This window comes from Agelaius phoeniceus, chromosome 1 (assembly GCF_051311805.1).
Source record: "Agelaius phoeniceus isolate bAgePho1 chromosome 1, bAgePho1.hap1, whole genome shotgun sequence".
Taxonomy (NCBI): domain Eukaryota; kingdom Metazoa; phylum Chordata; class Aves; order Passeriformes; family Icteridae; genus Agelaius; species Agelaius phoeniceus.
Genome location: NC_135265.1, coordinates 129,515,279 through 129,537,454, shown reverse-complemented (window position 1 = coordinate 129,537,454; position 22,176 = coordinate 129,515,279). Strand labels below are relative to the sequence as shown.

General features: G+C 34.1%; 1 protein-coding gene across 50 annotated transcripts in view; it reads left to right on the top strand.

The window, feature by feature from the left end:
• RIMS2 (regulating synaptic membrane exocytosis 2) overlaps window positions 1–22,176 on the top strand; it is a 445,801-nt gene that overhangs the window by 220,340 nt on the left and 203,285 nt on the right. For 35 of the 50 annotated variants that reach the window (XM_054627864.2, XM_077187200.1, XM_077187269.1 and 32 more), the window contains 6 exons: window positions 10,841–11,049; window positions 12,406–12,525; window positions 14,366–14,465; window positions 15,191–15,314; window positions 20,023–20,069; window positions 21,205–21,317. In XM_054627864.2, the coding sequence (XP_054483839.1) occupies window positions 10,841–11,049; window positions 12,406–12,525; window positions 14,366–14,465; window positions 15,191–15,314; window positions 20,023–20,069; window positions 21,205–21,317 (713 nt within the window). Of the gene's footprint in view, window positions 1–10,656; window positions 10,725–10,840; window positions 11,050–12,405; window positions 12,526–14,365; window positions 14,466–15,190; window positions 15,315–20,022; window positions 20,070–21,204; window positions 21,318–22,176 lie in introns of all 50 variants that reach the window. The other 15 variants (XM_077187274.1, XM_077187231.1, XM_077187273.1 and 12 more) reach the window with 1 other exon arrangement.

Sequence of the window (22,176 nt, the reverse complement as noted above, 5' to 3'; positions counted from 1 at the left end):
ACAAATTATGGAGATAACATGATGCCTTTTCTGTTAGTCTTCTTTAGGCAGTAGCAGGTTAGTTTGCTAGCAGTTTATCTGAAAATGAAATTGAACTGGACAGTCACCAGGCAAATGTAAAACTTTGGTCTGAAGAGTTCTGTTAATCTGGATAAATTATATGGTCAAGTAAGGTGCGTACCTAAGAAAATGAGCAAATGAAGCAAGGGAGAGGATGGCTTGAAACTGGCTGAACTACAAGTGTCTTACTCAACTCTGTCTGAAGTCAGCTGAAGCCTTTTGAAGTATATTGCTTTGTTGTCCTAAATACATTTGTAACTAGAATAAGTTACTGACCTCCCTTTAAGCAGTAGCCTCTGTGTTTACATCACAATTATGCCCCTTCTATTTTGTGATGTAGCTCTTCTACCGACCAGGAGAAGGCTGGTCCACCCTCTGCTACCCAGTGTGATTCCTTCTGAAAACCTCTGTGTGACCCAGACAAATTACATTGTCTGAAGAACTACTTTGAGCAATCAGAGCCTTCATAGTGCAGGGTCTGGTCCAATTTATGAGGCAGAATTCCCTGATGGTTTTGCATCTGATGATGCATCTGAAAACCCTGATGGTTTTCTTCTCTTATCACAAATTTCCAGAAATTTAAACATGAACAAGTAGAGGATGTGAGGGAATTTTCCTTCAAAAGTAGTGGAAAATACTGACCTTTTACTTAAACTCGTTCTGGAAATATTTAGCCTCAGGAGATATATTTTTGGGTAATTGTGATCATAGAAAAACAAGAGACTGAGATTAAATCCCTTATGTAACTTTTATTACAGCTTCAGCTACCATAAAGGCTATAATTATGAGTGTAGTTCTTGTTGACTGTTGAAAGGTCCCTGAGCAATGTGCTTCTTTATGTATTCAGCGAAATGAAATAATTGCAGAGCTAACATCCCCTATTCTTCTGTGGACACTTCTTCCATTGTTCTATATTCTTCTGAAATAATGAAGTCAGTGCAAATTACAATGAAAAAATACACCTTTTTCATTAGGATTCTAAATTAATTTAAAATGCAAATTGCATCTGTATCTCTCTATTTATTACTTTAACAATCTTACCCTTAAATCTCTAAAACATTTTTAAACCATTTTGGTTTTCTTTGAAATACAGTCTTAGGGAATTTCTGTTTGAAGGAGGTTTCCGTCCAGCTTGTATACATAGACATGAGCAGTCTTGGATAAATGTTGGGAATATGATTTTTTTTCTGTTTGTTTTAATCATATAATAAAATTTACTGCTCAGTTTGTGAGTAGATTTGTATAAATTCTTGACATTTTCTAAGAATAGGTATAATAGAGCAGGGAAAAGGCAGAACTAAAATCTGAGAAAATATAAAAAAAAATTCAAGCCCCATATTTCTCATGTTTGGCACTGAAAGTTGTTTGGAATATTTCAAAGTGTTTGATGGTACATCTGTATGTCAGCAGCTCATTTTAAGAGGTTAATTGTAGCATCTTGCTCATTTCATTATGCAGACAGTCCACAAAGAACAATTCCTTGAATTTAACCCTGACTCTATTCTCACAGCACCAGAGCTCTCAGGAGACAAATAATTTTGCGTTTAGATTATGTTCGGTAACTAATGAAAGGGGTCATTAACTGAAGAAACAATGATATGAACTAGTTCCTTATTTAGGTTACACCTTTCTTTCTGTGCACAGGAGATCCATTGTGAGGATGGGGGACTTTACCATAGTATTATGAAATATTATATGTAAATACATTTGTATAGGGACTAAATAAATGCTTCATGGCAAGCTAAGTCTTGTACCACCCTTACCTACTGAATATTTAATTTTTCAACCTGCCCTTCCTCTTAGTGTAATGTGTATGGGAATTTTCCTGCATGTATGTATAAATGTGTGTACATGAGCAAAATAACCTTCATTGTGCTTAAGTGTCTTAAAAAACAACCACCATCATTGCTATTTTATTTTTGCACATCTTTTCTTTAAGCTGTAACCCAGGTGTAACAGATCATTGCTCTAAACTAATTTGATTATACAGTATCACACTGTCAAGCCTATGCACAGAAGGTATGAAACTAAGTAAGACAGTTGGATATGATTTTTACTTCTGGGATCTACTGGAGTTTCATTTTCAGATTTCTCTTCATCTTTAAAGGGGTAATTAATTTCCTTCAAAGAAGATGGTTTGACAAAAATAACATGTAAGCAAGCTCAAAACAAAAGGTGTTTTTACATATACCAAATTACTTTCTTAATCATGACTGCTAAAAGGGGGATCAATAATTAATGATCCAATTACTAGTTTACAAAGGCTTTTATTGCAGTGTCAAGGTGATGAAAGAGCCTCTTGCACTGTTTTTATTTTTGCTTCCAGTACAACTAACTGAATCAGCAGATGCACTGCATATTTCTAGATCATTTATGGCATGTGTGCTGCCAGGGATGGATGATGCTTTGGACTTACACCTGCTATTAAGCTCTTGTGTCTTAAAGCAAACAATTTTAAAAGTAAAGTGAATGTATGTTGTGTCTCCTGCAGTTTAGTTTTGAGAAGCTAGCAGGTTAAAAATTATATTTGTTTAGACAACCAGAAAGTTATTTGTACTCCATGTGAGAAATGTTAGGTCAGGTTTAAAGAAAAACAAAACCAAAAAACTGCTATGACTTGTAAAAAAATGCTGTATTTCTTTGTTATGCACAGTGTAAAAGGTGACACTTGCCACAGTAGTTTTACTTCCCTCTTGATTGTTAGGTAGAATTATGAGATTTGCCCATGTCTTTCTGCATAATGTAAACTGAGATTTACAGACAAGAAAATTAATCAGTTTAACTACTGAATGATGATTTACTATTGAAATACTAGTTGTTCAAGTATGTAATACAGAGGATTGTTTTAAAGGTTATTTTTATTTCTATTCTGAAATGTGCATTTCCTCATCAGTTATCAAGACATTTAGAGTGAATTTAGAGTGTTCTGTACCCACTGAGAGTTTGTAAGAAATAATGCTATGCTTAAAAACATGAACTGGACCTTTTTTGCATTAGTCCTTTCCTTCAGCTGTCCTTGTGGGATAACAGCCATGTCCAAGGGTAAAAGAAAAATGTATTTTCATCCCAAACAAAATCTAAGAACTGAACAGAAAAAAGCAGCCGGTATCTGGAACTTAGATACTGGTTTGATTATTTTAGAAAACTGTTTCATCTCAAAAATGTAAAAGTTTTTATATTTTTAATTTATTATTATTGTTGTTGATGATGAATTTTTCTATTAGATAAAAAGCATTATATAGGTTATTTTTATATTGTTTATCTCTTACTGAAAAATCACAAAATAAGTAATTCTTAATATCACTTTTTGGTAGCAAGATGTCAGCGATCTTGACTGGAAGTAGTGGAGAGAAAGGAAAAAGATGTGATCAATGAAAGAACTGGGTTGTCCTCAGTCATGATACATGGGTGGCTGCTGGGCTGGTGATGGAAATTGATTCTAGATAATGATGTGCCTATGAAAGGAGCCATCTCTAGGTTAGTAATGTCTCCTTTCATTAGGATTAACTCTACATGGGATAAAAGATAGGAAACTGTTATGAATAAATATATTTATGTTTCTTTAAACCTGAGCTAAGAAGACTTTTCTGCTTGACATGTTCACTATTTCAGCTTTACTTATGGTTGATAGTTCTCTTGATGAACTCTTAGCATGCCAGTTGTACTTATGACAGTACAGCTCTGTCATGAGTACAACTGGCATGTTAAGTCCATGTCCTTATTTGTGAATTTGATATTGTGCCTCATGAAGGATCCATTCCTTTGCTGTTTTTCTTGGTCTCCTGTTGTCTTAATTTTGCAAATTTGAAGCTTACTTATTAATTAAGATATACTGATTCAAAGTAGCTTGGGGTTATTTTCTGTAGTAATTAGTGTTGGCATCAAAGCAGTAAAGATTGAAAGTAAATAAGGACACAATATAGGGGAGGGTTTTTTTTTTTGTTGGTTTCTTTTTTCTTTTGTTAATAAGTATTAGAAGAAACTATGCATATAGAAAACATATTTATAGGCTCCCTGTCAACATATGTCCATTACTAAAAGGAATGAAAATGCACCTGGTTATACACTGGTTCTCAAAGGTAGAGAGCTTATTTCTGTCCAAATAGAAATAGGGTCACATTTAGGATTCAGTTCATGTGAATTAAATCCTATGGCCTTGAGACTTGGAGATGCCAGGCAGCCTTGTTGGAGCTACTCTGACAGTAATTTTGGCACAGTCACAACTTCAGGATGTAGAAAAGTGTATATCTGCAGAAAGCTGGGTATAGGGTAAGCCAGCATGAAGTGAATTGCATAAGCAAATAGGTCTACTAATGCTAAATAGAGTTTTCATCAAGCTACTTATTTCTTCAGTTTAACTAAGCCTTCTTCAGTGAGTGTATATAAAATGGTAATGAAAAGTCTAATGGAAATAGGTACTGAGAGCACACAAAACCCCAAACCTGTTTCCTAAATTTTGCAGCTGTTTCTCACAAATTTTCAAAGTGTTCCAATTATGAACTGTCTTCACTTCCAGGGGGCTATAAGGCTTGTTTCCAACTGGCTTGTCAGGTTTTACTGTTGCCTTCCTGTTGGCAGCAAAACAGTTGAATTTGCCTGGACTGGTTTCAAAGTCTGAGGACAGAATTTCTTGTGCATGTGTGGTTTGGTTCCCAGTTGTGCAGCAGTTCCAACACATCAAAGAAACGTTGGATTCTGTGCTTCCTTAGCAGTTGTCAAGATGGCTTATTTTTCTGAATCAGGATTTCAGTGATTCAGGAAATACAGGGGTTTTCCTCACCTTCTAGACACCAAATAATTCCTCTGTGCATTATATCCAAGAACTTGTTGACTTTCAGCAGACTAGTCTGTGAAAAAGGTTGGGCTCATTGGGAACACCTAAATAGGCTATCTGGTTTTAGCTGATGAGAACATTTTCACAGTATTATACAGCTCTAAGATGCTGAAACAAGAGCCAGATATGAGATTCTTTAATAGGATTATTCTCCCCTGCATTGTTTCCTCTTTATATGAGTCCCTTATTCAGATGTGGGCAAGCTGGTATTGCTGATACTGGTTGCAGGCCTGAGATGGTGAAGAACTTGTGATCAAGCTGGCAGTTGCAACCCTAAGGTGAAAGGATGCATGGTTATAACACACAATCAGGGAAGATGTGTGAGGTCAGCCCAGGAATACATATGTGGTCTTTGTGGATGCGAATAGGGAAGAAAAAGAAGTATTTTAAAAATAATAATGAAAGAGTAATAAATTGCATTTGATTACTTACCACTGGGCATGATCCAAAAATACTGTCTTATTGAAATTTTTCAATGTGTGTTTTCCTTTGCATTCTGCCAAAAGAACTTCCTTTTTTCAGGTACAGGTTCTAAATTTCTTAACAGCAGAAGGAAGAAGGGAAAAAGTGAAAATGCTATAAGTAGGGTCAAAAGCATAATTTGAAATAAGCATCTTCCTAAGATAAAGTCTTAAAGATAATCAAGCAAGAGAGAAACCCATAGGATATTATACTTAATTAGTTTTAGTCTTCCCTGATCTTATTAGAGTAGCAGGGAATATATAACAAAGGTGTGCAAACCTGAAAAGCTTGAATCCTAATTAGAAAACAAATTGGCTGTGGTAGACTGCAACCACAGTATAAAATGTCTGGCTGTCTCCCATATAACTAAACTGTACCTGTCCATTTTCTTGTTGATTAAGTTTGTGTACTGAATCATATGATAGAGGTCAGGGTGTGGCATACAGTGTCACACTTTAGGTGTCGTATGAGAGACATAGTTGTAAGTGTATAAGGTCATCCAGCTTGTGTACTGAGCTGTGACCAAGTATATTTGCCATGCTGATGTGCTTTCTTTCAATTTATTCCAGGGTAAAACATTTATCAAAATATGTTTAATGAACAGACTGAGCATAATTTTGTTTTAGAATATGTAATTTTGAAGAAAGCAATTTAAATCCTTCTAGCAAAACATAATTAAAAAAAATACTTCCAGTAAATATTCTTCTATTAATAGTGATCCTAAGTGTCAGTTTCAGAAAAAGAAGCAGAACGAATTAGACCTGCTGAAACCCTTTCACCTTTACATTAGGTAATCTTTACATCAAGAGTAATATCTTTTCTGTTAAGCAGTTCTTGTAGTAGTTGAAAAAAGGGCTACATAGTTTTTGAGGGTAAACCAGGTTCTTCAAGTAAAATCTCTTAGTAAGATCTTCCCCTGAACAGTATCCCTTAAAACAAAAACAAAAAAAAAAAAAAAGAAATTCAGGATATTACTAAGTTCTCAGTGACTAGCCCATGAGGTCCAGAGACATTTCTTTGCTAGCAGTGTCTCTATTCAATAGTTGTATGGTGTCAATGTCATCATTCTTGTCACAGGGGTATGCACTGTTACCTGCCCCCACCTCCCTCAGTCTTTTCTCTCACCTGCCTTGTGGAATGTGGCACTCTGCTATTCACTAATGGAGATTTATACAATTTTCTCCTAATTGCTGTATTTCTCTGTATTTCACTTATTAAAAGTCAAAATATACTTCATATCCTTTACCTAAAGAACAGCTTCTCTTTTTTTCCTTTGGTAGGATCAGATCCTTCAGACATTTTCCTAGGCTGTTCCAGGTTGAAAGTTGACAAATCCAGAGAAATAATAGTTTTCCAAGAAGAAATGTTGAAATGCATGGTAGGAATTTTCAAAGCCTGCTGCAAGCCCTGCAGGAAGGTGCTTCTTTTTTTAATCAGCACTCAGACTTCATCAGTGACTGTGTTGGAAAATATTTCTGTGCTTTACAGTCAGCTGTGTGACAGGCAGCTTTACATTTGCTCCTGCACCAAAAGCTACAATGTCCCTGAAATGTCCAGAGCTGACAAAGCAATTGTTTAAGCACTCATATAATCACCTCCAGGCAGTTCTAGCTGTGTAGCTCCTCTTTGGAGTCACCCACTGTGTGGCAGTCTGGATGGATAGTATTGCAAACACAGAAAGTAACCTGCTTAAATGGAAGTTCTTAATAGCTGTATTCACTTTTTACTTCACTCCAGAGACCTTCTGGTACAAGGTTGCACTGGGAGCTGAGCAGTTAGGAGATGTATGTTAGATACAAATTCCTTAATGCTTTATAAAAAAATACTCAATTATGGTATTTCTGTGTGGGAAAGTCATTATAGTAAACAAAAACCAGAAACTGACCAAAATTCTTTTAAAATATACTCTAAAATTCTAAGTTCCCATTGCTACAGGAAGGTCCTATTGCTGGGGGGTCCTGAATGTAGAAGAAAAACATAGTTTCCTCTGCCTATTTGGCTTTGTAAAGAGAAAATAAGAAAAGCACACTGAATACCAGTAAGATTGCAAAGGCTTCAGCTTAACCTTGATTCTCCAGAAGGGCAAGGTTACTGATGTTGTGGTTCTCCCAACCTGATTAGTCCATGGAAGCTTTCCATATACACATAGAACTCATTGACATTAATAAGAGCAGACCTCACATATGTCCTTTCCTATATCCAGCTGTACTCCTGAACTCAAAAAGCATTCGAATATTGTTATAATGGCATAAACTAGGACTGTGTCTTCCTTAGTAATGTATTAGGTCCCTTTTCCATGAATCATGATTTTGATATTATATCCTTTTTAATTTATCAATGAAATGACATTTTTTCCTGTATAATTTCTGCTGCATACCCAAAATGTATATATTCTCAATAATAAAGTATTTTCTATAGTGGATGATTAATTTCTAAGAGAGCAGGAAATGTATTTTTAATATTAATTATGATTATTAATGATGATTAATTTCTAAGAGAGCAGCAAACTCTGGTACTCAGAGTTACAACTATGGTGTCTATGTTACAAAAGATCATGTTTTAACTTTTTTTTGTTTGTTTATTTACTTACAGTTTTTTTCTTGTATGCAAAGACCTATGTGTTCTACATATATTACTTTAAATTTTACAAGATTTTGAAAATCATTTCCCTTGTCAAGATTTTAATATTTCTAGAACTTCCATTGAAAAACTGATGTCCAGTGACTTTATCAAGCTATTAGTTTTACTTCAAAAAGTTGTAGGTATACTAAGCCATACGTGTCTGTCATAGAAATGTAATACACTACAGGGCTTCCAGACAATCATCCTTTTCTTAACTTGCATAGTATTTATGCCTGTTATTTAGATCAATTAATACAGTATTAAGGGGAAAATCTATAAGATCTACAATAGCTTTACAACTTCTAATTTATATGATAATTTTTGGAAACAGGTAACTGCATATTTTACACGGATAAAACCAAAACAGTATTTGGATGGAGTTGTTGCTTATTTTAATTTTTCATTTTATAAATGCCAATTATTTAGTATTTACTGTGAGACACAACTACAATAAAAAAAGCCTTCTACATCTAGTTTGAAAAGAGGAAGAGAAAATGGTAGAGCTAGAAGAGGGAGTGCTTTTATCAGGTAACAGGCTCAGTTTTGCAAGTGTTCCTCTGTGCAGCTTTAGCTCCAGGGCTTATCATTTGATGAAGAGTAACTATTTTTGCAAAATGACTGAATCTAATCTGGGACACATACTGTTTGTGGATGCACCATACAGTAATAAAAGGGTAACAGGACATGGAATAAGCTGAAACCAGCTATACCAGCAGATGAGCCTGGGACTAATGCTTAAAGGCCCCAGGGAATTTGTAAAACAGGCAATAGGTAAGCTGGAACTCTTGCTATCCTCTGGATATCTCTAAATGTATATTTGTGAGTAAGGGCTGGATCTTCATGACCTCACTGATGATTTCACTCAGTACCCCTTGAAGCAATGTCTGGAGGCAAAAGTAGCGCTGGAAATTCCATTGCAGAAGTAGCTTTAGCAAAATATTACTAGCTTTCAAAACAGTATTTCTTTCCCCTTTGGCAAGATAACCACACTTTAATCTGTAATACAGGCAAGATGTTAACATTCATGGCAAAGCAGTTTTGGTAAAAATTTCCCATTTTTAAATGCTATGTTCCTTTCAAGAGTCAAGAAACTTAGTTAATAGATTTACAGCCTATTTATTATTTAGAAAATATGAATTATTTGATGCCTCAAAATAATTCTATGAAGTTACTTTATCATTGTTTTTATGAAAGAAAAGGCTATTTAATATGCTACAAGATTTCTGCAATGTGTAAGGGACCAAGTCCAAAGTATCTTTTTGAAAACAAAGCCTTTGTATTTTGAATATGTCCTTCTTTAAAATGAAAACGAGACTTGATTTTTTTTTTCCATACAGCATATGCAAGTCTCTATTTTTGGAGGCAACAATTGAAAAATTGTATTTCTCATTGTACATATACAATATACTAAGTTGGACTTGATGAGCTCCAAGGGCTTTTCCAACCTAGTTAATTCTGTGATACCTCTCCAAGGAGAATGTTTTACTTTACTAAAGCCTCTTTTGTTTTTTGTAGTTTTATGGGGCTGTATCTTCACATCCTTTCTGTAAAGTTTTCTAGACAAGTGTTAAGACATTGCTAAGACTTGTTAGTTACATTTCACCACCCTACTGATGTAGTTCCGGAGGAACAGGCTGAGTGATGTTGAAGCAGGATCTGAAGTAACAGAAAGAGAAAAATGTTTTTTGAGATCTGTATTAAGGCACCCTGAACTACTTTGCTTTAGTTTGGTCAAATTTGATAGAAAATTAGACATTTGTTTCCTGCACATAGTAATATAACAATATTATGCAACATTCAGTAACAAAATATTTTTCATATTACATGTAGTAACAATGGTGAGAGAAAAAAAAGAGATAAACATAATAGTGCAGAATGTGTGGGCATAATTTACAGTTTAAAGTACCGACATAAAAGAGAATGTTTTATTAAAATACAGGAGTCATTCCCCAATTCTTTGGACAGCAGCATTAATTTAGATCTCTTCTTAAACTGTTTTTCAAACTTTTCTTTCTACTGTGCGTCTGCCATGGAGGTTAAATTCTGATTCTATGAAATATTTGTTTTGTCAAAACCCTAAACACTCCCTTTTGTGGGGTACCTGCACTTACTAGAATTCATCCTAATATTTGACCAGTAGACAAAGCAAAGTTAATATGCTTTTTATTCTCAATATAGTTTCTAGATTTTTATTTTTAACCTTCCTTAACATCATCTACTGCAAAATGAATGCAGTGTGCCATTGTTTTAATTATTTTATTGATGCGATTAGAATAAATACTAATTTGTGTTAGAAAAGCAAAGAAATATGTTCCTTAAGACATTCTGTATTAAAATGCTTTCCCTTCTGGATATTCTATTAGAAATACAATTTGCCTTTTAATTTTATAATTTTGTAGGGACAGTTAATAAAGCTGGCGCAAGGATGCTTTGCTCTGTACATAATTCTTTGCACACATCAACACACACAAATGTATCTCCTTCCTCACTGTTTTTCATATTCCATGTACTCTGTTGTTGAAGCCTTAACTTTTTCTTGGAAGCCCTTTGCAAGTCCTCCTGGCAGAGGTTATGAATCAGATAGGATAATCAGAAGTCTTTACAATTTTACTGTATCTTTGTTTGTCCTTCTTTCACCTTTCCTTTACTGCACTATCTTGTCTGTCTGATTCTCGCAGGAGACATGGATTACAACTGGTTGGACCATACATCTTGGCATAGCAGTGAGGCATCCCCAATGTCTTTGGTGAGACATGTGGAGCCTTACCATTTAGTTGCCTTTGTCATTTTACATTTCCTTGGTTTTATTTACACCTTTGCATGTTTTCTTTTTTTGTATCCTTTTTTATCCCACACCTATAGGGGACAGTCAAAGGGGAAAAAGAAAAACTAGTGAGCAGGCAGTTTTGTCGGATTCTAACACCTTATCCGAGAGGCAAAAGAAAATGGTGTGCTTTGGTGGCCACTCCTTGGAAGAGGACTTGGAATGGTCTGAGCCTCAGATAAAAGACTCTGGGGTAGATACGTGTAGTAGCACCACTCTAAACGAGGAACATAGCCATAGTGAGAAGGTACTGAGATTATGGAGCCTGCATTTTAACCTGCTCATTTGGTCTTTGTTTGCTCTCTGTCACTCATTAAAATAGTGCATAAAATAAAAGATAGGGTGTTTCTAGAGGCAATATAGCATTTCTTAAGGTGCAGAAAAGAAAAACAAATGAAAAGTCTTTGCATGCTTGCAGCTTTTACTGTTTGGCAGCCTAAGAAAAAAAATTGAGAGGCATAAAGGAATGTTGTTCTTATGGTTGCAAATTAGCATATCTTGATATTACCTTCAAGAACAAAGTAATTAACAATAAGGATTCTACCAATTGGCTTATTTGATTTACTATTTCCAAACTCCTGGGGCTGAAATTAAATTAATAGTTTAAACCCCAGGTGAAAAAGGGAGAAAATTGGGTCTCTCTGCACAGAAAAGTTGTTTTTCTTTTTTCCCTTTCACTGTCATAGTTGTTCATTTGTTTTGTTGCCATGTAATTTTTGTGCAGTACTGTGCAGAATTAAAGACTTTGCCATCTGCTTTGGTATTTTTTATTTTTGCTTTCTGTTTGGTGGAGATTATGATAAATCTTTTTAGAGTTAATAGTTGTAATGGGAGCAGATTTATCTGTGCCTGCTAATTTTGCATGAAATAGAGCATGAAATAATATTTTTCTGTGAGAAAGTACTATGATTACACAAAAGAAAATCTGAACAATTCATTAATTAGGCCAATAGACAAGTATAACTGTGCCCATGTATAGTAATGGAATAATAATGCTCACTGAAACTGTGCTTCATGTGTGAATTAATTATTCCAAGAAAGAAACAGAATATTAAAATTAATTAATGAATATACCTTTTACCAGTATTTTTAAATTTGAATGTACTACTACTGAGAGAAAGTAAAACACTAAAAATATTTGTTAGTCTTGGATAAAAATTGAAATGTTTGAAGGAGTGGAAAAATAAGATATTTCTAATATCAAACTTTCAGTTTAAGTTAAACTTCTTTTCCAGTATTATTCTTATACTAGACTTTTAGCAAAGTTTCTCTCAATACTCCGGTGTAAATCTCATTGTGTGTAGATAACTATGAGTATTTGTCTATATCTGTCAAGTCAAGATTGAAAGATCATTCTAGATGTTTACAAATTTGATTTAGTAAAATAGATAATGGTATTAAATATTAGATATCCATTTTGATGTATGATATGTCCAAATAAATATTTTCCAGCACAATTTTCTGTCATTTTTTATATTAAATTTTGGTGTAATCATAATACTTTCATAGCATTTTTAAAATATATCAGCAAATGAAAAGTATTACTGAAATATTTTTCATTAAAATGCTATTCACTGTATTTTCCATTAACACCATATGATAGCATCCAGTAACTTGGCAACCATCCAAAGATGGAGATCGTCTCATCGGTCGGATTTTGTTAAATAAGCGACTGAAAGATGGAAGTGTGCCTAGAGATTCAGGAGCAATGCTTGGATTGAAGGTTGGTCATGAGCAATTTTGAAACTAACAACTCTCTCAGTTAAACTAGCTACTTTTATAATTAAAGTATTCTCATACTATATAGTGCATGCATACCAATATTGATAATGCCTTATCATTCTCAAAATTACAATATAGACATAATATATTAATTTACCTAGAGTAATTTTGTAGGGTCCTTGGCAGAATTAAAAAACTGTCTTTCTGAAAGACTAGACATGTTTTCAGATGTTTTCTGAGGACGTCTTCTTAGCAAAGTGCAAATTGCACCTTTGCTAGGAAAGCCAAGTCCTGTCTGTCTTGTTCAGTATGGAGCATTGCACCATGGTATAACTTCTATTTCCCAAGAAAGAGAAGAAAATGAAAAAAAATCATCTCTCTTGAAGACCTGGGGGCCATCTGTGAGTTAATGACATTTCAGTCCAGATCAGAGTATGCCAATGGAACTTCCTCTTTGAATTTTTCTCTCCTCTGATTGCTGGATTTGCCTCATTTTAAAAACAAAAAATGGAAAATAGTTTAATATTTTTGGTTTTTATCACAAAATGTACTCTTTTTTATGTGTTAACATCTTTTTCATGATGCAGTGCTCTTTAAATACATTATTAATTATTTCTAGCTCAGATATTAATCTCAATTTTGTGTGATACTATTATTTGCAGTCCCAGAAATGTTAGTACAAGAATGAGAAGAAACTATAAACAGTGAAAGAAACAGACATGTATTTATTTTGATTCCATATCATTGCTGCGAGAAATTATTAAGGAGTTTAAATTTTCTGTTCTCCTTTAGCATGACTCTTACTTCACCTCAGGTATACAGATTACGTTATTGTCACACCCTGTGAGTAAGGATTAAATCAGTGTGGTTATGTATTACATATGCTAACATGTTTTGGAAAGATTTAAAATTTTTATTTAATTAATAAATAATTTTATTTGAAGTCAATGGAGAAGCCAGTTGAACATCAAGTTTTAAATGTTTATTTTTGTCTTGTCAGAAAATGCAAGAGAAAAGATTAACAGTGCCATTAGGAAGCACTTTTTGTTTAAAAATCTGTGTTAAAATTTATCAAATCTCATATTATGAAGATGAACTCTTCAGTGAGATTCATTAAGTTCAGATTCAAGAGTAACTACTTTTTAATCTCAATAGACATCTGGAAAGAGTGATTTCCAACAGTTATCCCTGACCTGAATTTTCAAGTATTTACATATTGAAAGTAAACTAAACTGGATTTAGTATTACAAATTTTAAATCCCAGTATGAAGACCAGTAAGAAACTTCAAGAATTTGAAGATTATTCAGTTATTACTGATTCTGACATGTAAGTCTGATAGTAAGATAAATATTAAGGTCAAACCTGTTGAAGTTCCCTGTAGAGAAAGCCACGTCCTGTCTGGACTTTCAGTGTGACAAGTGTTTTCATCTGACTTGCCAAGCCAAAGGAATTTCATTGCTTACTGTGAACATCCTGAGTTGTGTTACATTAATATATCTTTTCCCAGTTAAAAAAATAGCGAAGTGAGCAATTAAATGACCAATAACTTATATTGTTTTGGGTGGTAATTTATAATACAATGAGATACTATACATTTATTTGCTAAAAAGTAAAAGCTTTAGGATTCTCTATTTACGTTCTTTTTCAATTGTACAAATTGCCAGAATAGCTAGAAAAATTACCTGCCATAGCCAAACTTCTGTGGTGTTTTTTCCAAGTGTATATGTGTTACCTGGACTGCATAAAACCCAAGGAAAAAGCTGAATTCTTTCTATTGCCAGAACATTTTAATAATCTAAAGTAATTTTCATACTGTGAAAATACTTCCTATTTGAAACAGGTAGTAGGAGGAAAGATGACTGAATCAGGTCGACTCTGCGCATTTATCACCAAAGTTAAAAAAGGAAGCTTAGCTGATACAGTGGGGCATCTTAGACCAGGTATGTATCTACTACAGATCTATACTGCTGAGTTTCTTTTCTGAAGGTGATAACAAGTGAACAAGTTTAATTACATGTGAAATTATATTGAATAGATGTGATGAAATACTGCAGAATTTGACCTGACACTGTTACTAGATGGTTGCTTTTATAAAAAGATATATTCTTATGCTGTTCAAAAAATATTTTAATATTTTTTCTCATTTTTATACTCAAAGTAATATTCTGTTGATGTCCTCCCCAGTCATTTTGTGGTGTATATTTTGTTTAGAGCAAACCAGGCTATGAAAAGGTATGAGCAGAACCACCTTGCCTAGGAAGCTGCTTCTGTTCCAACATGCAAACCATAGATTGCTGCACTGGATGTTCAAGAAATATTAGCATATGAACTATCTGAACCAAGTTGATGAGATATGATGTTTTAGTTATGAATTTTCTAAAGAGCATGTTGGGATTTCTGTAAGCCACAGCTGCCAAAGCAAGTAAGAGCACCATCTAAGTCAGTAGGGTTCCTACTGATTATATTATTGTTTCACAGAACTTTACATGTTTGAGGCTGAGCTGCAGAAAACCTTTAATACTCAGGTTTTTCCTGCATGAAGGCCTCCAAACTTGTTCTATAACACAGGTTTCACAATCCAATAAACTGACAGTAGAATGGGTTAAATAGTTGTTGTAAGTGCTGTCCACAGCAAACTTCCTAAGAAAGGTGTTATTACTTACAGGTGATGAAGTATTAGAATGGAATGGAAGGATACTACAAGGAGCTACCTTTGAGGAGGTGTATAATATCATTTTAGAATCCAAACCTGAGCCACAAGTAGAGCTTGTAGTTTCAAGACCAATAGGGTAAGTAATTTCATGTGTTTAATATTAAATATTATAAAATTGTTCACTTTTAGGATGGAGTATATCAAACATTCATTAACATTGTAAAAAGAAAAATCTTATGCAAAATTCTGTAAACCAAAATTGTAGTTAGAATGATAGATCATGCCAGTGAGTAAAAAGAGCTGGTGTGAAATCCTGTGTTCTCAGAGTCTTGGGCATCATCTGCTGTTATGGTTAAAAATACGTTCCCTTCTCTGGCTTTTCAGTTGGTGAGCCAGCCTATTTTGGCTCTGAAACTGTGGTTATACTGGTTGTTGTGATTCTTGACTGTTGATTTTTATTTCTCTTTTCGCATTTTTTATTATACATACGTAAAATTATGAGATCATAATTGGTCTATGAACAGATGATGAACTCCATTTATTGACAATCTGCAATGTAGAATTTTGTGTGAAATATAATATGCTAATGAAGAAAATCAATATGCTTTGGAAAGTCTCAAATCCACATTTACATCACCTTCATCTATGGAACTATTAAATTATCGCTTTTTATGCAATACAGAACACACCTGAATGAATAGTTAGAATTGTATAGGACTTTTTCTTTAGTGCTGTACATTGCCCATTTTTATTAAGCTTCAAACCTATCTCTCAATGTCTAAACTTTATTTTTTCTTTCATAGCAGTAGTTGCTTTGCTGTATTGGACTGTACTTCCTCTTCTTCAACTGTTCTTTTTCTTCCAAATTCCTACACCCTAAAGGCATATGCATCACGTTTTTAATTCTCCATTGGAAGTTCCATATCTGGTTACATCAGGGTTGTGAAGAGGGGAATGATTATCACTGATTTTGAAGATATTTACAGTTATTAAGAATTTTCTTTTTTTCTCCCAGATTTTTTTTGTGATATACGGGACACAGAACTGGACAGGGTGATAGGTAATATCATCTAGATTCCCTTTTCATTTTAGGTTGGACCAGGTGATCTTTCAAGATCACTTCCAACCTGGACTGTTTTAGGATTTTATAATTACATTTAAATAAATATATGTATCCCTTTATTTTGTATAAGACGCATATGATCTTAATATAAGAAAACATGACTAAAAATTAAGAAGTACTAAAAAAATCTAGAACTATATAATCTGAGAATGGCATTTCAGTGAGGATGACTGTTAGGGTTTCAGCTATAATAGGAACTTATTGTGTTGGACACATCAGGAACTTAAGGTGTAGGAATTTAATTTGGTATGACAATTTTAAACAAACTTGATAATAACAAAAACTAGCTTTATGTTGTCACTGAGATGAGAGGTTATGTCCTGCATACATATGGAATTGCAACCCCTTTAGGGTAATGACTGTATCATCTGTCATGTCTTAGCAAAACTTGGGAGGTGTGGGTATAATAGTACTGGTAAGGGACAGACTTTACTCCTTTTCTGAGACATTACTCGTCTCAGAAAAGGAGGTCTCAAATCAATTTCATGCACAAATCTTCCATAGTATCTCTCAAATAGAAGTTTATAGCAAAAGTTTCAAAGAACAACTCACATCTTGAAAAATCCATTTTTAAAAATCTTTCTGCATTCTTTTCATTGAGTAAAATCTCCTGTATTATTTCTTGTGCTTTTATATTTGCTGTCTCTTTTTCAGCTTCCTTATCATCATGCCCTCCATTATGTTGCTGTCACTTGAGCAGCTCATCTATAATTCCTTAAACCAAGTGTTGTGGGCTCTCAAGATGCCTTTTTCTTTTACCTCATAGTCTGAAGAACGGAGCTAAATCAGTGATAAAAGATCAGTGTATTTGATTCCCAGTGTCAGTTTGCAGTATATGTAAAAGAGTCTCAGTGATGAATACTTCCTACAAATTGGTAGGTTTTAGATTTTGGTTAGGTGTGTGTAACTCTTAGGAGTTTGATATTAACAGCATAATGTCAGAAATGTTTTTCATGAGGTTAGAGCTGGTGAACTAGAAAGACTATTACTCTTTTCAGTTTAGAAGATTTATGTTCATAATCAAATGCACAACAAAAATTAATAAGTTATGTTTGTCCAAGGAACAATAACTTCATAAGATTGTGTTCTGCTTTGGGAAGTAAAGTCTCAGTGTATGCACAGTATTTAAAAGTTCTTATTTCCTAGATATCAGAAGTGATATTTATTTTATTAGAATTATCAATGCCCAGTTGAAGGGTTTTACTTTTGGATTGAGATAAATCCTATTATTTATAAGGAGAATTTCTTGATGGTTTCATGGCAACACTTTAAATAGTGCAAAAAATCTCCAGTTACCAGAAATTAACTTAGCTGAGAACCTGTTCACATCCTGATACTCTGAGAACAAAACCAAATTCCAGTAAAGACAGTTATTTGTTTTTTTCTCTTTATTATGGGCTGAGTGCTATGAAAACTGAAGATGACAGGCTAAGCTGACAAGGCAGATAAAATTGAAAGCCATTCTGAAAAAATCCCAACAAAACATGCCAGTTTATCGTGCAATTTATCACTTTTTTAATCTTAGAATAAAAATTAATGGCCAAATTGCTAATCAGTGTGAGCCGGCTGTCTGTTATGCCCAGGAACTTATCTTTATTCTGCCTTCTAATTCTCAGAAACAGAGAACTTAAAGTGCATTTAATTTTAATGTTTTCTTCAGTTTTGGATTTGGAAGAAGTAATGCACTGTGTTTTAATAATTACTCTATACAACCTGTTTGCAGTGGAATGTAACTTACTATGCTAAGAGTCTTTATGAAACTAATTTTACTTCTCCTCCATCTGTTTATCTCTATGAGAGTTTCTAATGAGAAAAACCATTCACATTACCATGAAATTTGGGGATCTGTATGCTTTAGGAGTGTAAATGATAATGTTCAAAACTCTCAAGTTTATTTTTCAGCTATCTATAGAAAACTCCTATTCATTCTGTTCAGAATGATTTATGTATTATATATATCTCTTTTTTTTCCCAAGGTTTTCTTGTCAGACTTGTATGGTAGAAGTTTTTTTCTATTTATGAGTTAAGCTCAAGAGTGTAGTTCTGAGTCAATTACTAGGCAAGTATTGGATCATGTTATAAATTCTCCTTATATACAAACTTAAATATTTGCTTCTTCAACAGTGCTTGTGAGTTTCTCACAAATTTTGGGTACTAACAACAGAGATTTTTTTCTTGTCTGTAGTGGGCACTTAGAGCAGTTTCATGCCTTCTGGTTTATTTCAATTATTGGATACTGTGCATCAACTCACTTGGAAAGATTCCTCAGTCTACTTAGTAAAGCTGTCTTTCTAGTGAATACTGAAGGTATTCTGGAAAAGTTTTTCTAAAGAAAATAGATAAGTTATTTATGTATCATACTGACTCTTTCATTGTATGAAACAGTAGATATCACTGGAACTTTTTTCATTTCCCCTTCCTTTTCATTTACCTTTGTGGTGGGTTGACCTTGACTGAGCACCAAAGACTTGCTCTCTCCATTTCCCTCCTCAGCAGGACTCGGGGAGGAAATAAGATGAAAAAGTTTATGGGCCACTCAGTGGTTACCATTGTGGGCAAAACAAACTTGAGGAAGATTAATTTTTTAGGAATTAATAAAATAAAAGAATAGTGAGAAATAAAACCAAAACTGAAGCCCCCTTACCCCTACCTCTCTTTTTCCCAGGCTCAAATTCACTCATTTTTCGCTGGTTTTTCTGTCTCCTTCTCCACAAAGCACTCCATGGCATGGGGAAAGGGAGTTGCAGCCAGTCCTCCTCCTCCACTTCTTCCCTGACCTTGATGTCTGCAATGACTTTTCTCTCATGGCCTTTTTTCTCATTGTTTTCTCTCACAGCTGCTGCACAGCTGTTTTGTCCTTTATTAAACATGTTATCACAGTGGCACCCAGGGAGCCAGCTGGGCCCAGCATGGTGCAGCCACAGCCTCTCCTCACCATGGCCACCCCTCAGGACTGGCTGTGGCCTTGGAGAAACCAACTGCACTGAAACACACAACAGGATTGTAAATATTGGTTTTGCTGTGACTCTGAACTGAAGCTCTTCATCTTGCTCAGTTTTGCTCAAATAGCTCTGAAACTGTTTATTAGCATATTGATAGTTTTTATTAGCATTCAGTAATGTTTGCCCCCCCAGAGGAATAATATTATCTTTTGCTTGGGGGGATGTGATTGAGTGATTTAAAATGATGTGGCTCTGCACACAATTTAATACAGGTGCTGCAACGTGTCATGTATATGAAAGAATGCAATTTTGCCAAATGAACTTATACATTTTATTTGGTTATGGAAAAGGTAAGATAGATTGAATTTGGGGTTCAAGTTCAGCAAAGAATGTGCTGGGATAGCCATGATTGGCAGCCGAGTATCTTTTGGTGAGGGTCCAGTAAATGTAATTAATGTGTTATGTCATTGTCAAGCTACTACTCACAGTTTTAGTCTACCATTAACTCTGAGATTGTTCTTTTATTTACTGAATTATTTTATTTGTGACTGTGCAGCCTGTTTCCTACTTCCACCAAATCTTTTCTGTAGGATTTAAGTTGACACTGAAATTATTTATACTGGATAACAGATAATCATCCCAGCAGCTGAAGACAGCCAGCAGATCATGCACAATTCCTGAGGCATTCCATGGTGGATTGGGAAGTGTTATAGTGTAACTGAAATTTAAATATGCTTGTTAGATGAAGGATCAGCCTGTCTTAATTTTCCTGATTTCAGGGACATTCCCAGAATACCCGACAGCACACATGCACAGCTGGAGTCCAGTAAGTTTCAATTGTGGGGTAGGAAAATCTTCTCTCTCTTTTATGTAAGCACAAATAGACTGAGAAATGTCCTCTGCAGTCAGTACAGGTCTTGTCTTTTTGTCTATATTTGTCTCAATATGTCATCTTACTGTATTATCTATCTACCTTTGTTTAATAATAAGCTATCAAAACAGAATCTTGTGATTTAGGTTCAACATTGGTTATAAGCTTAGATGAGTTTTGATTGAAGAAAATATAATTCTAACTAATATATAAAAACATTAATAGCAATTTTTAATTCCTGTTCTCTTGCTTTGCATTTCAATAGTATCTTATAACTAATGGGAAATAAATGTTTTTGGTTTACAGCCTGAGTGATAGCTACTTTGAACTCAGAATACCCTTTATTAGAGCCACTCACTGGTACTTAAATTGACTAAACCCATATTTCATGTAGGGAAGAATAACTTGTTCTTTGGCTTGGATCTGATAAGATGGATTTCAGCCTGGAGTTATTTTTTATCATTGTTTTAGAACACTATTATAATAGAAGCCATGAATAAATGAAATGGCATAAGCTTGATTATAATAATATGAAAAACTCCTTCAATGACATTTTACTCATTGCCCAATTCTTAAAATTAATTTTATGTTTTGTGAGATGTGGATTGTCTTTTGTATTTATAAAAATACTTCACTTTTCCTCTATGTTTTGTATGTCAAAACTTGTCCTCTGACCATTTTCAGACCTTGTAGATTTGAAACAAAATGTACAAACCCATTGCGTACATCTTGATATTTTTGTAAAAATCTAATTAAAAATTAGTTGATTGTACGAGATAATAAGTCAGAAGACTGAATTCATTTGACCACAGTGAAGTGTTTATTTTTGGACCTTCAACTTACTGACATAATTACAGTCAGAAATATCTGAATAATCTATATTCCATTCTATAAATAAAAGCTCCTGATTGCATCTGATCACCAAGAGATTGAGTATCATCATTTGGTAATTTTAAATAGATTTTAAAAACTGATATTTATCACAGTTTTACTGCATGTTTGGTTATATTTCTACCATTTCTGTTTAAAGAATGTTGAAATATATGCATAACTTCTACTATGTATAAAATATTTTTGTTTATAATTACAGGTTCTAGTTCGTTTGAATCTCAAAAAATGGACCGACCTTCTATTTCAGTGACTTCTCCTATGAGTCCTGGCATGTTAAGGGATGTTCCACAGTTCTTGTCTGGACAACTTTCAGTATGTAAACATTTCATTGATTTTAATGTTGTACTTTTTGCAGCATATGCAACTCTTATAGTAGTGTTAGCTACAGAAATTTCTTGTTAAACTAGCTACATTTTTTGTTTAATGCTATACATCTCAGTGTAGGCAGGAACAGAATTTCATAATCATATTCCTTTTATTAGCTTTTGGAAATTTGATATATACATGTATATGTATCTGGTAAGCTAGACTGGTAGAGTCAAATTTTCAGAAGGGTCTTATCTTGGCCTCTAGTTATGTTTGTGCAGTTGAGAGTAAACATTTTTTCAACTGTCATACTTGTGTGTAGAGTTGGTAGATTTTATTATCTGTGTGCCTGGATGTTACAACTCCTTATTTCTTATGCACTAACTTTCATATATAACTTCCCCAGATATCCCTCGATATTTTACTCATGTTGTATTCTGTGTACTGATGTTACTCAGTTTTGTTCTTCACTCTCACTGAGAAGAAAGTTCATTATGTGAATATTTTCTTTTAAAGGGTACTTTTTTTGTAATAAACTGAAAAATTTGGGTTTTGTGCATCTTTCCATGTTATTTAAAATTCCAAAGTGTGATTTTTCAAAAGTGTTCAGGTGAGGCCCGACATATTGAAAAGGAAAGGCAAATGGAAGGGAAGCAGTGCAAAACTGATGTTAAAGAAGTTTGGAAATGTCACATTCAAGTTAATTCCAAGTTTTATATGTTGAGTGTACCATAAAAATATGCATAAAATCCAAGCAGACTGTTTCTAGGTCTCACAGAAATGGTTTATGGTATGAATAGAGGAGACAGAATATTTTTGTCTCTTCAGTGGCCATGTTGGCTCCATCTTGCAGTGCATGAGATAT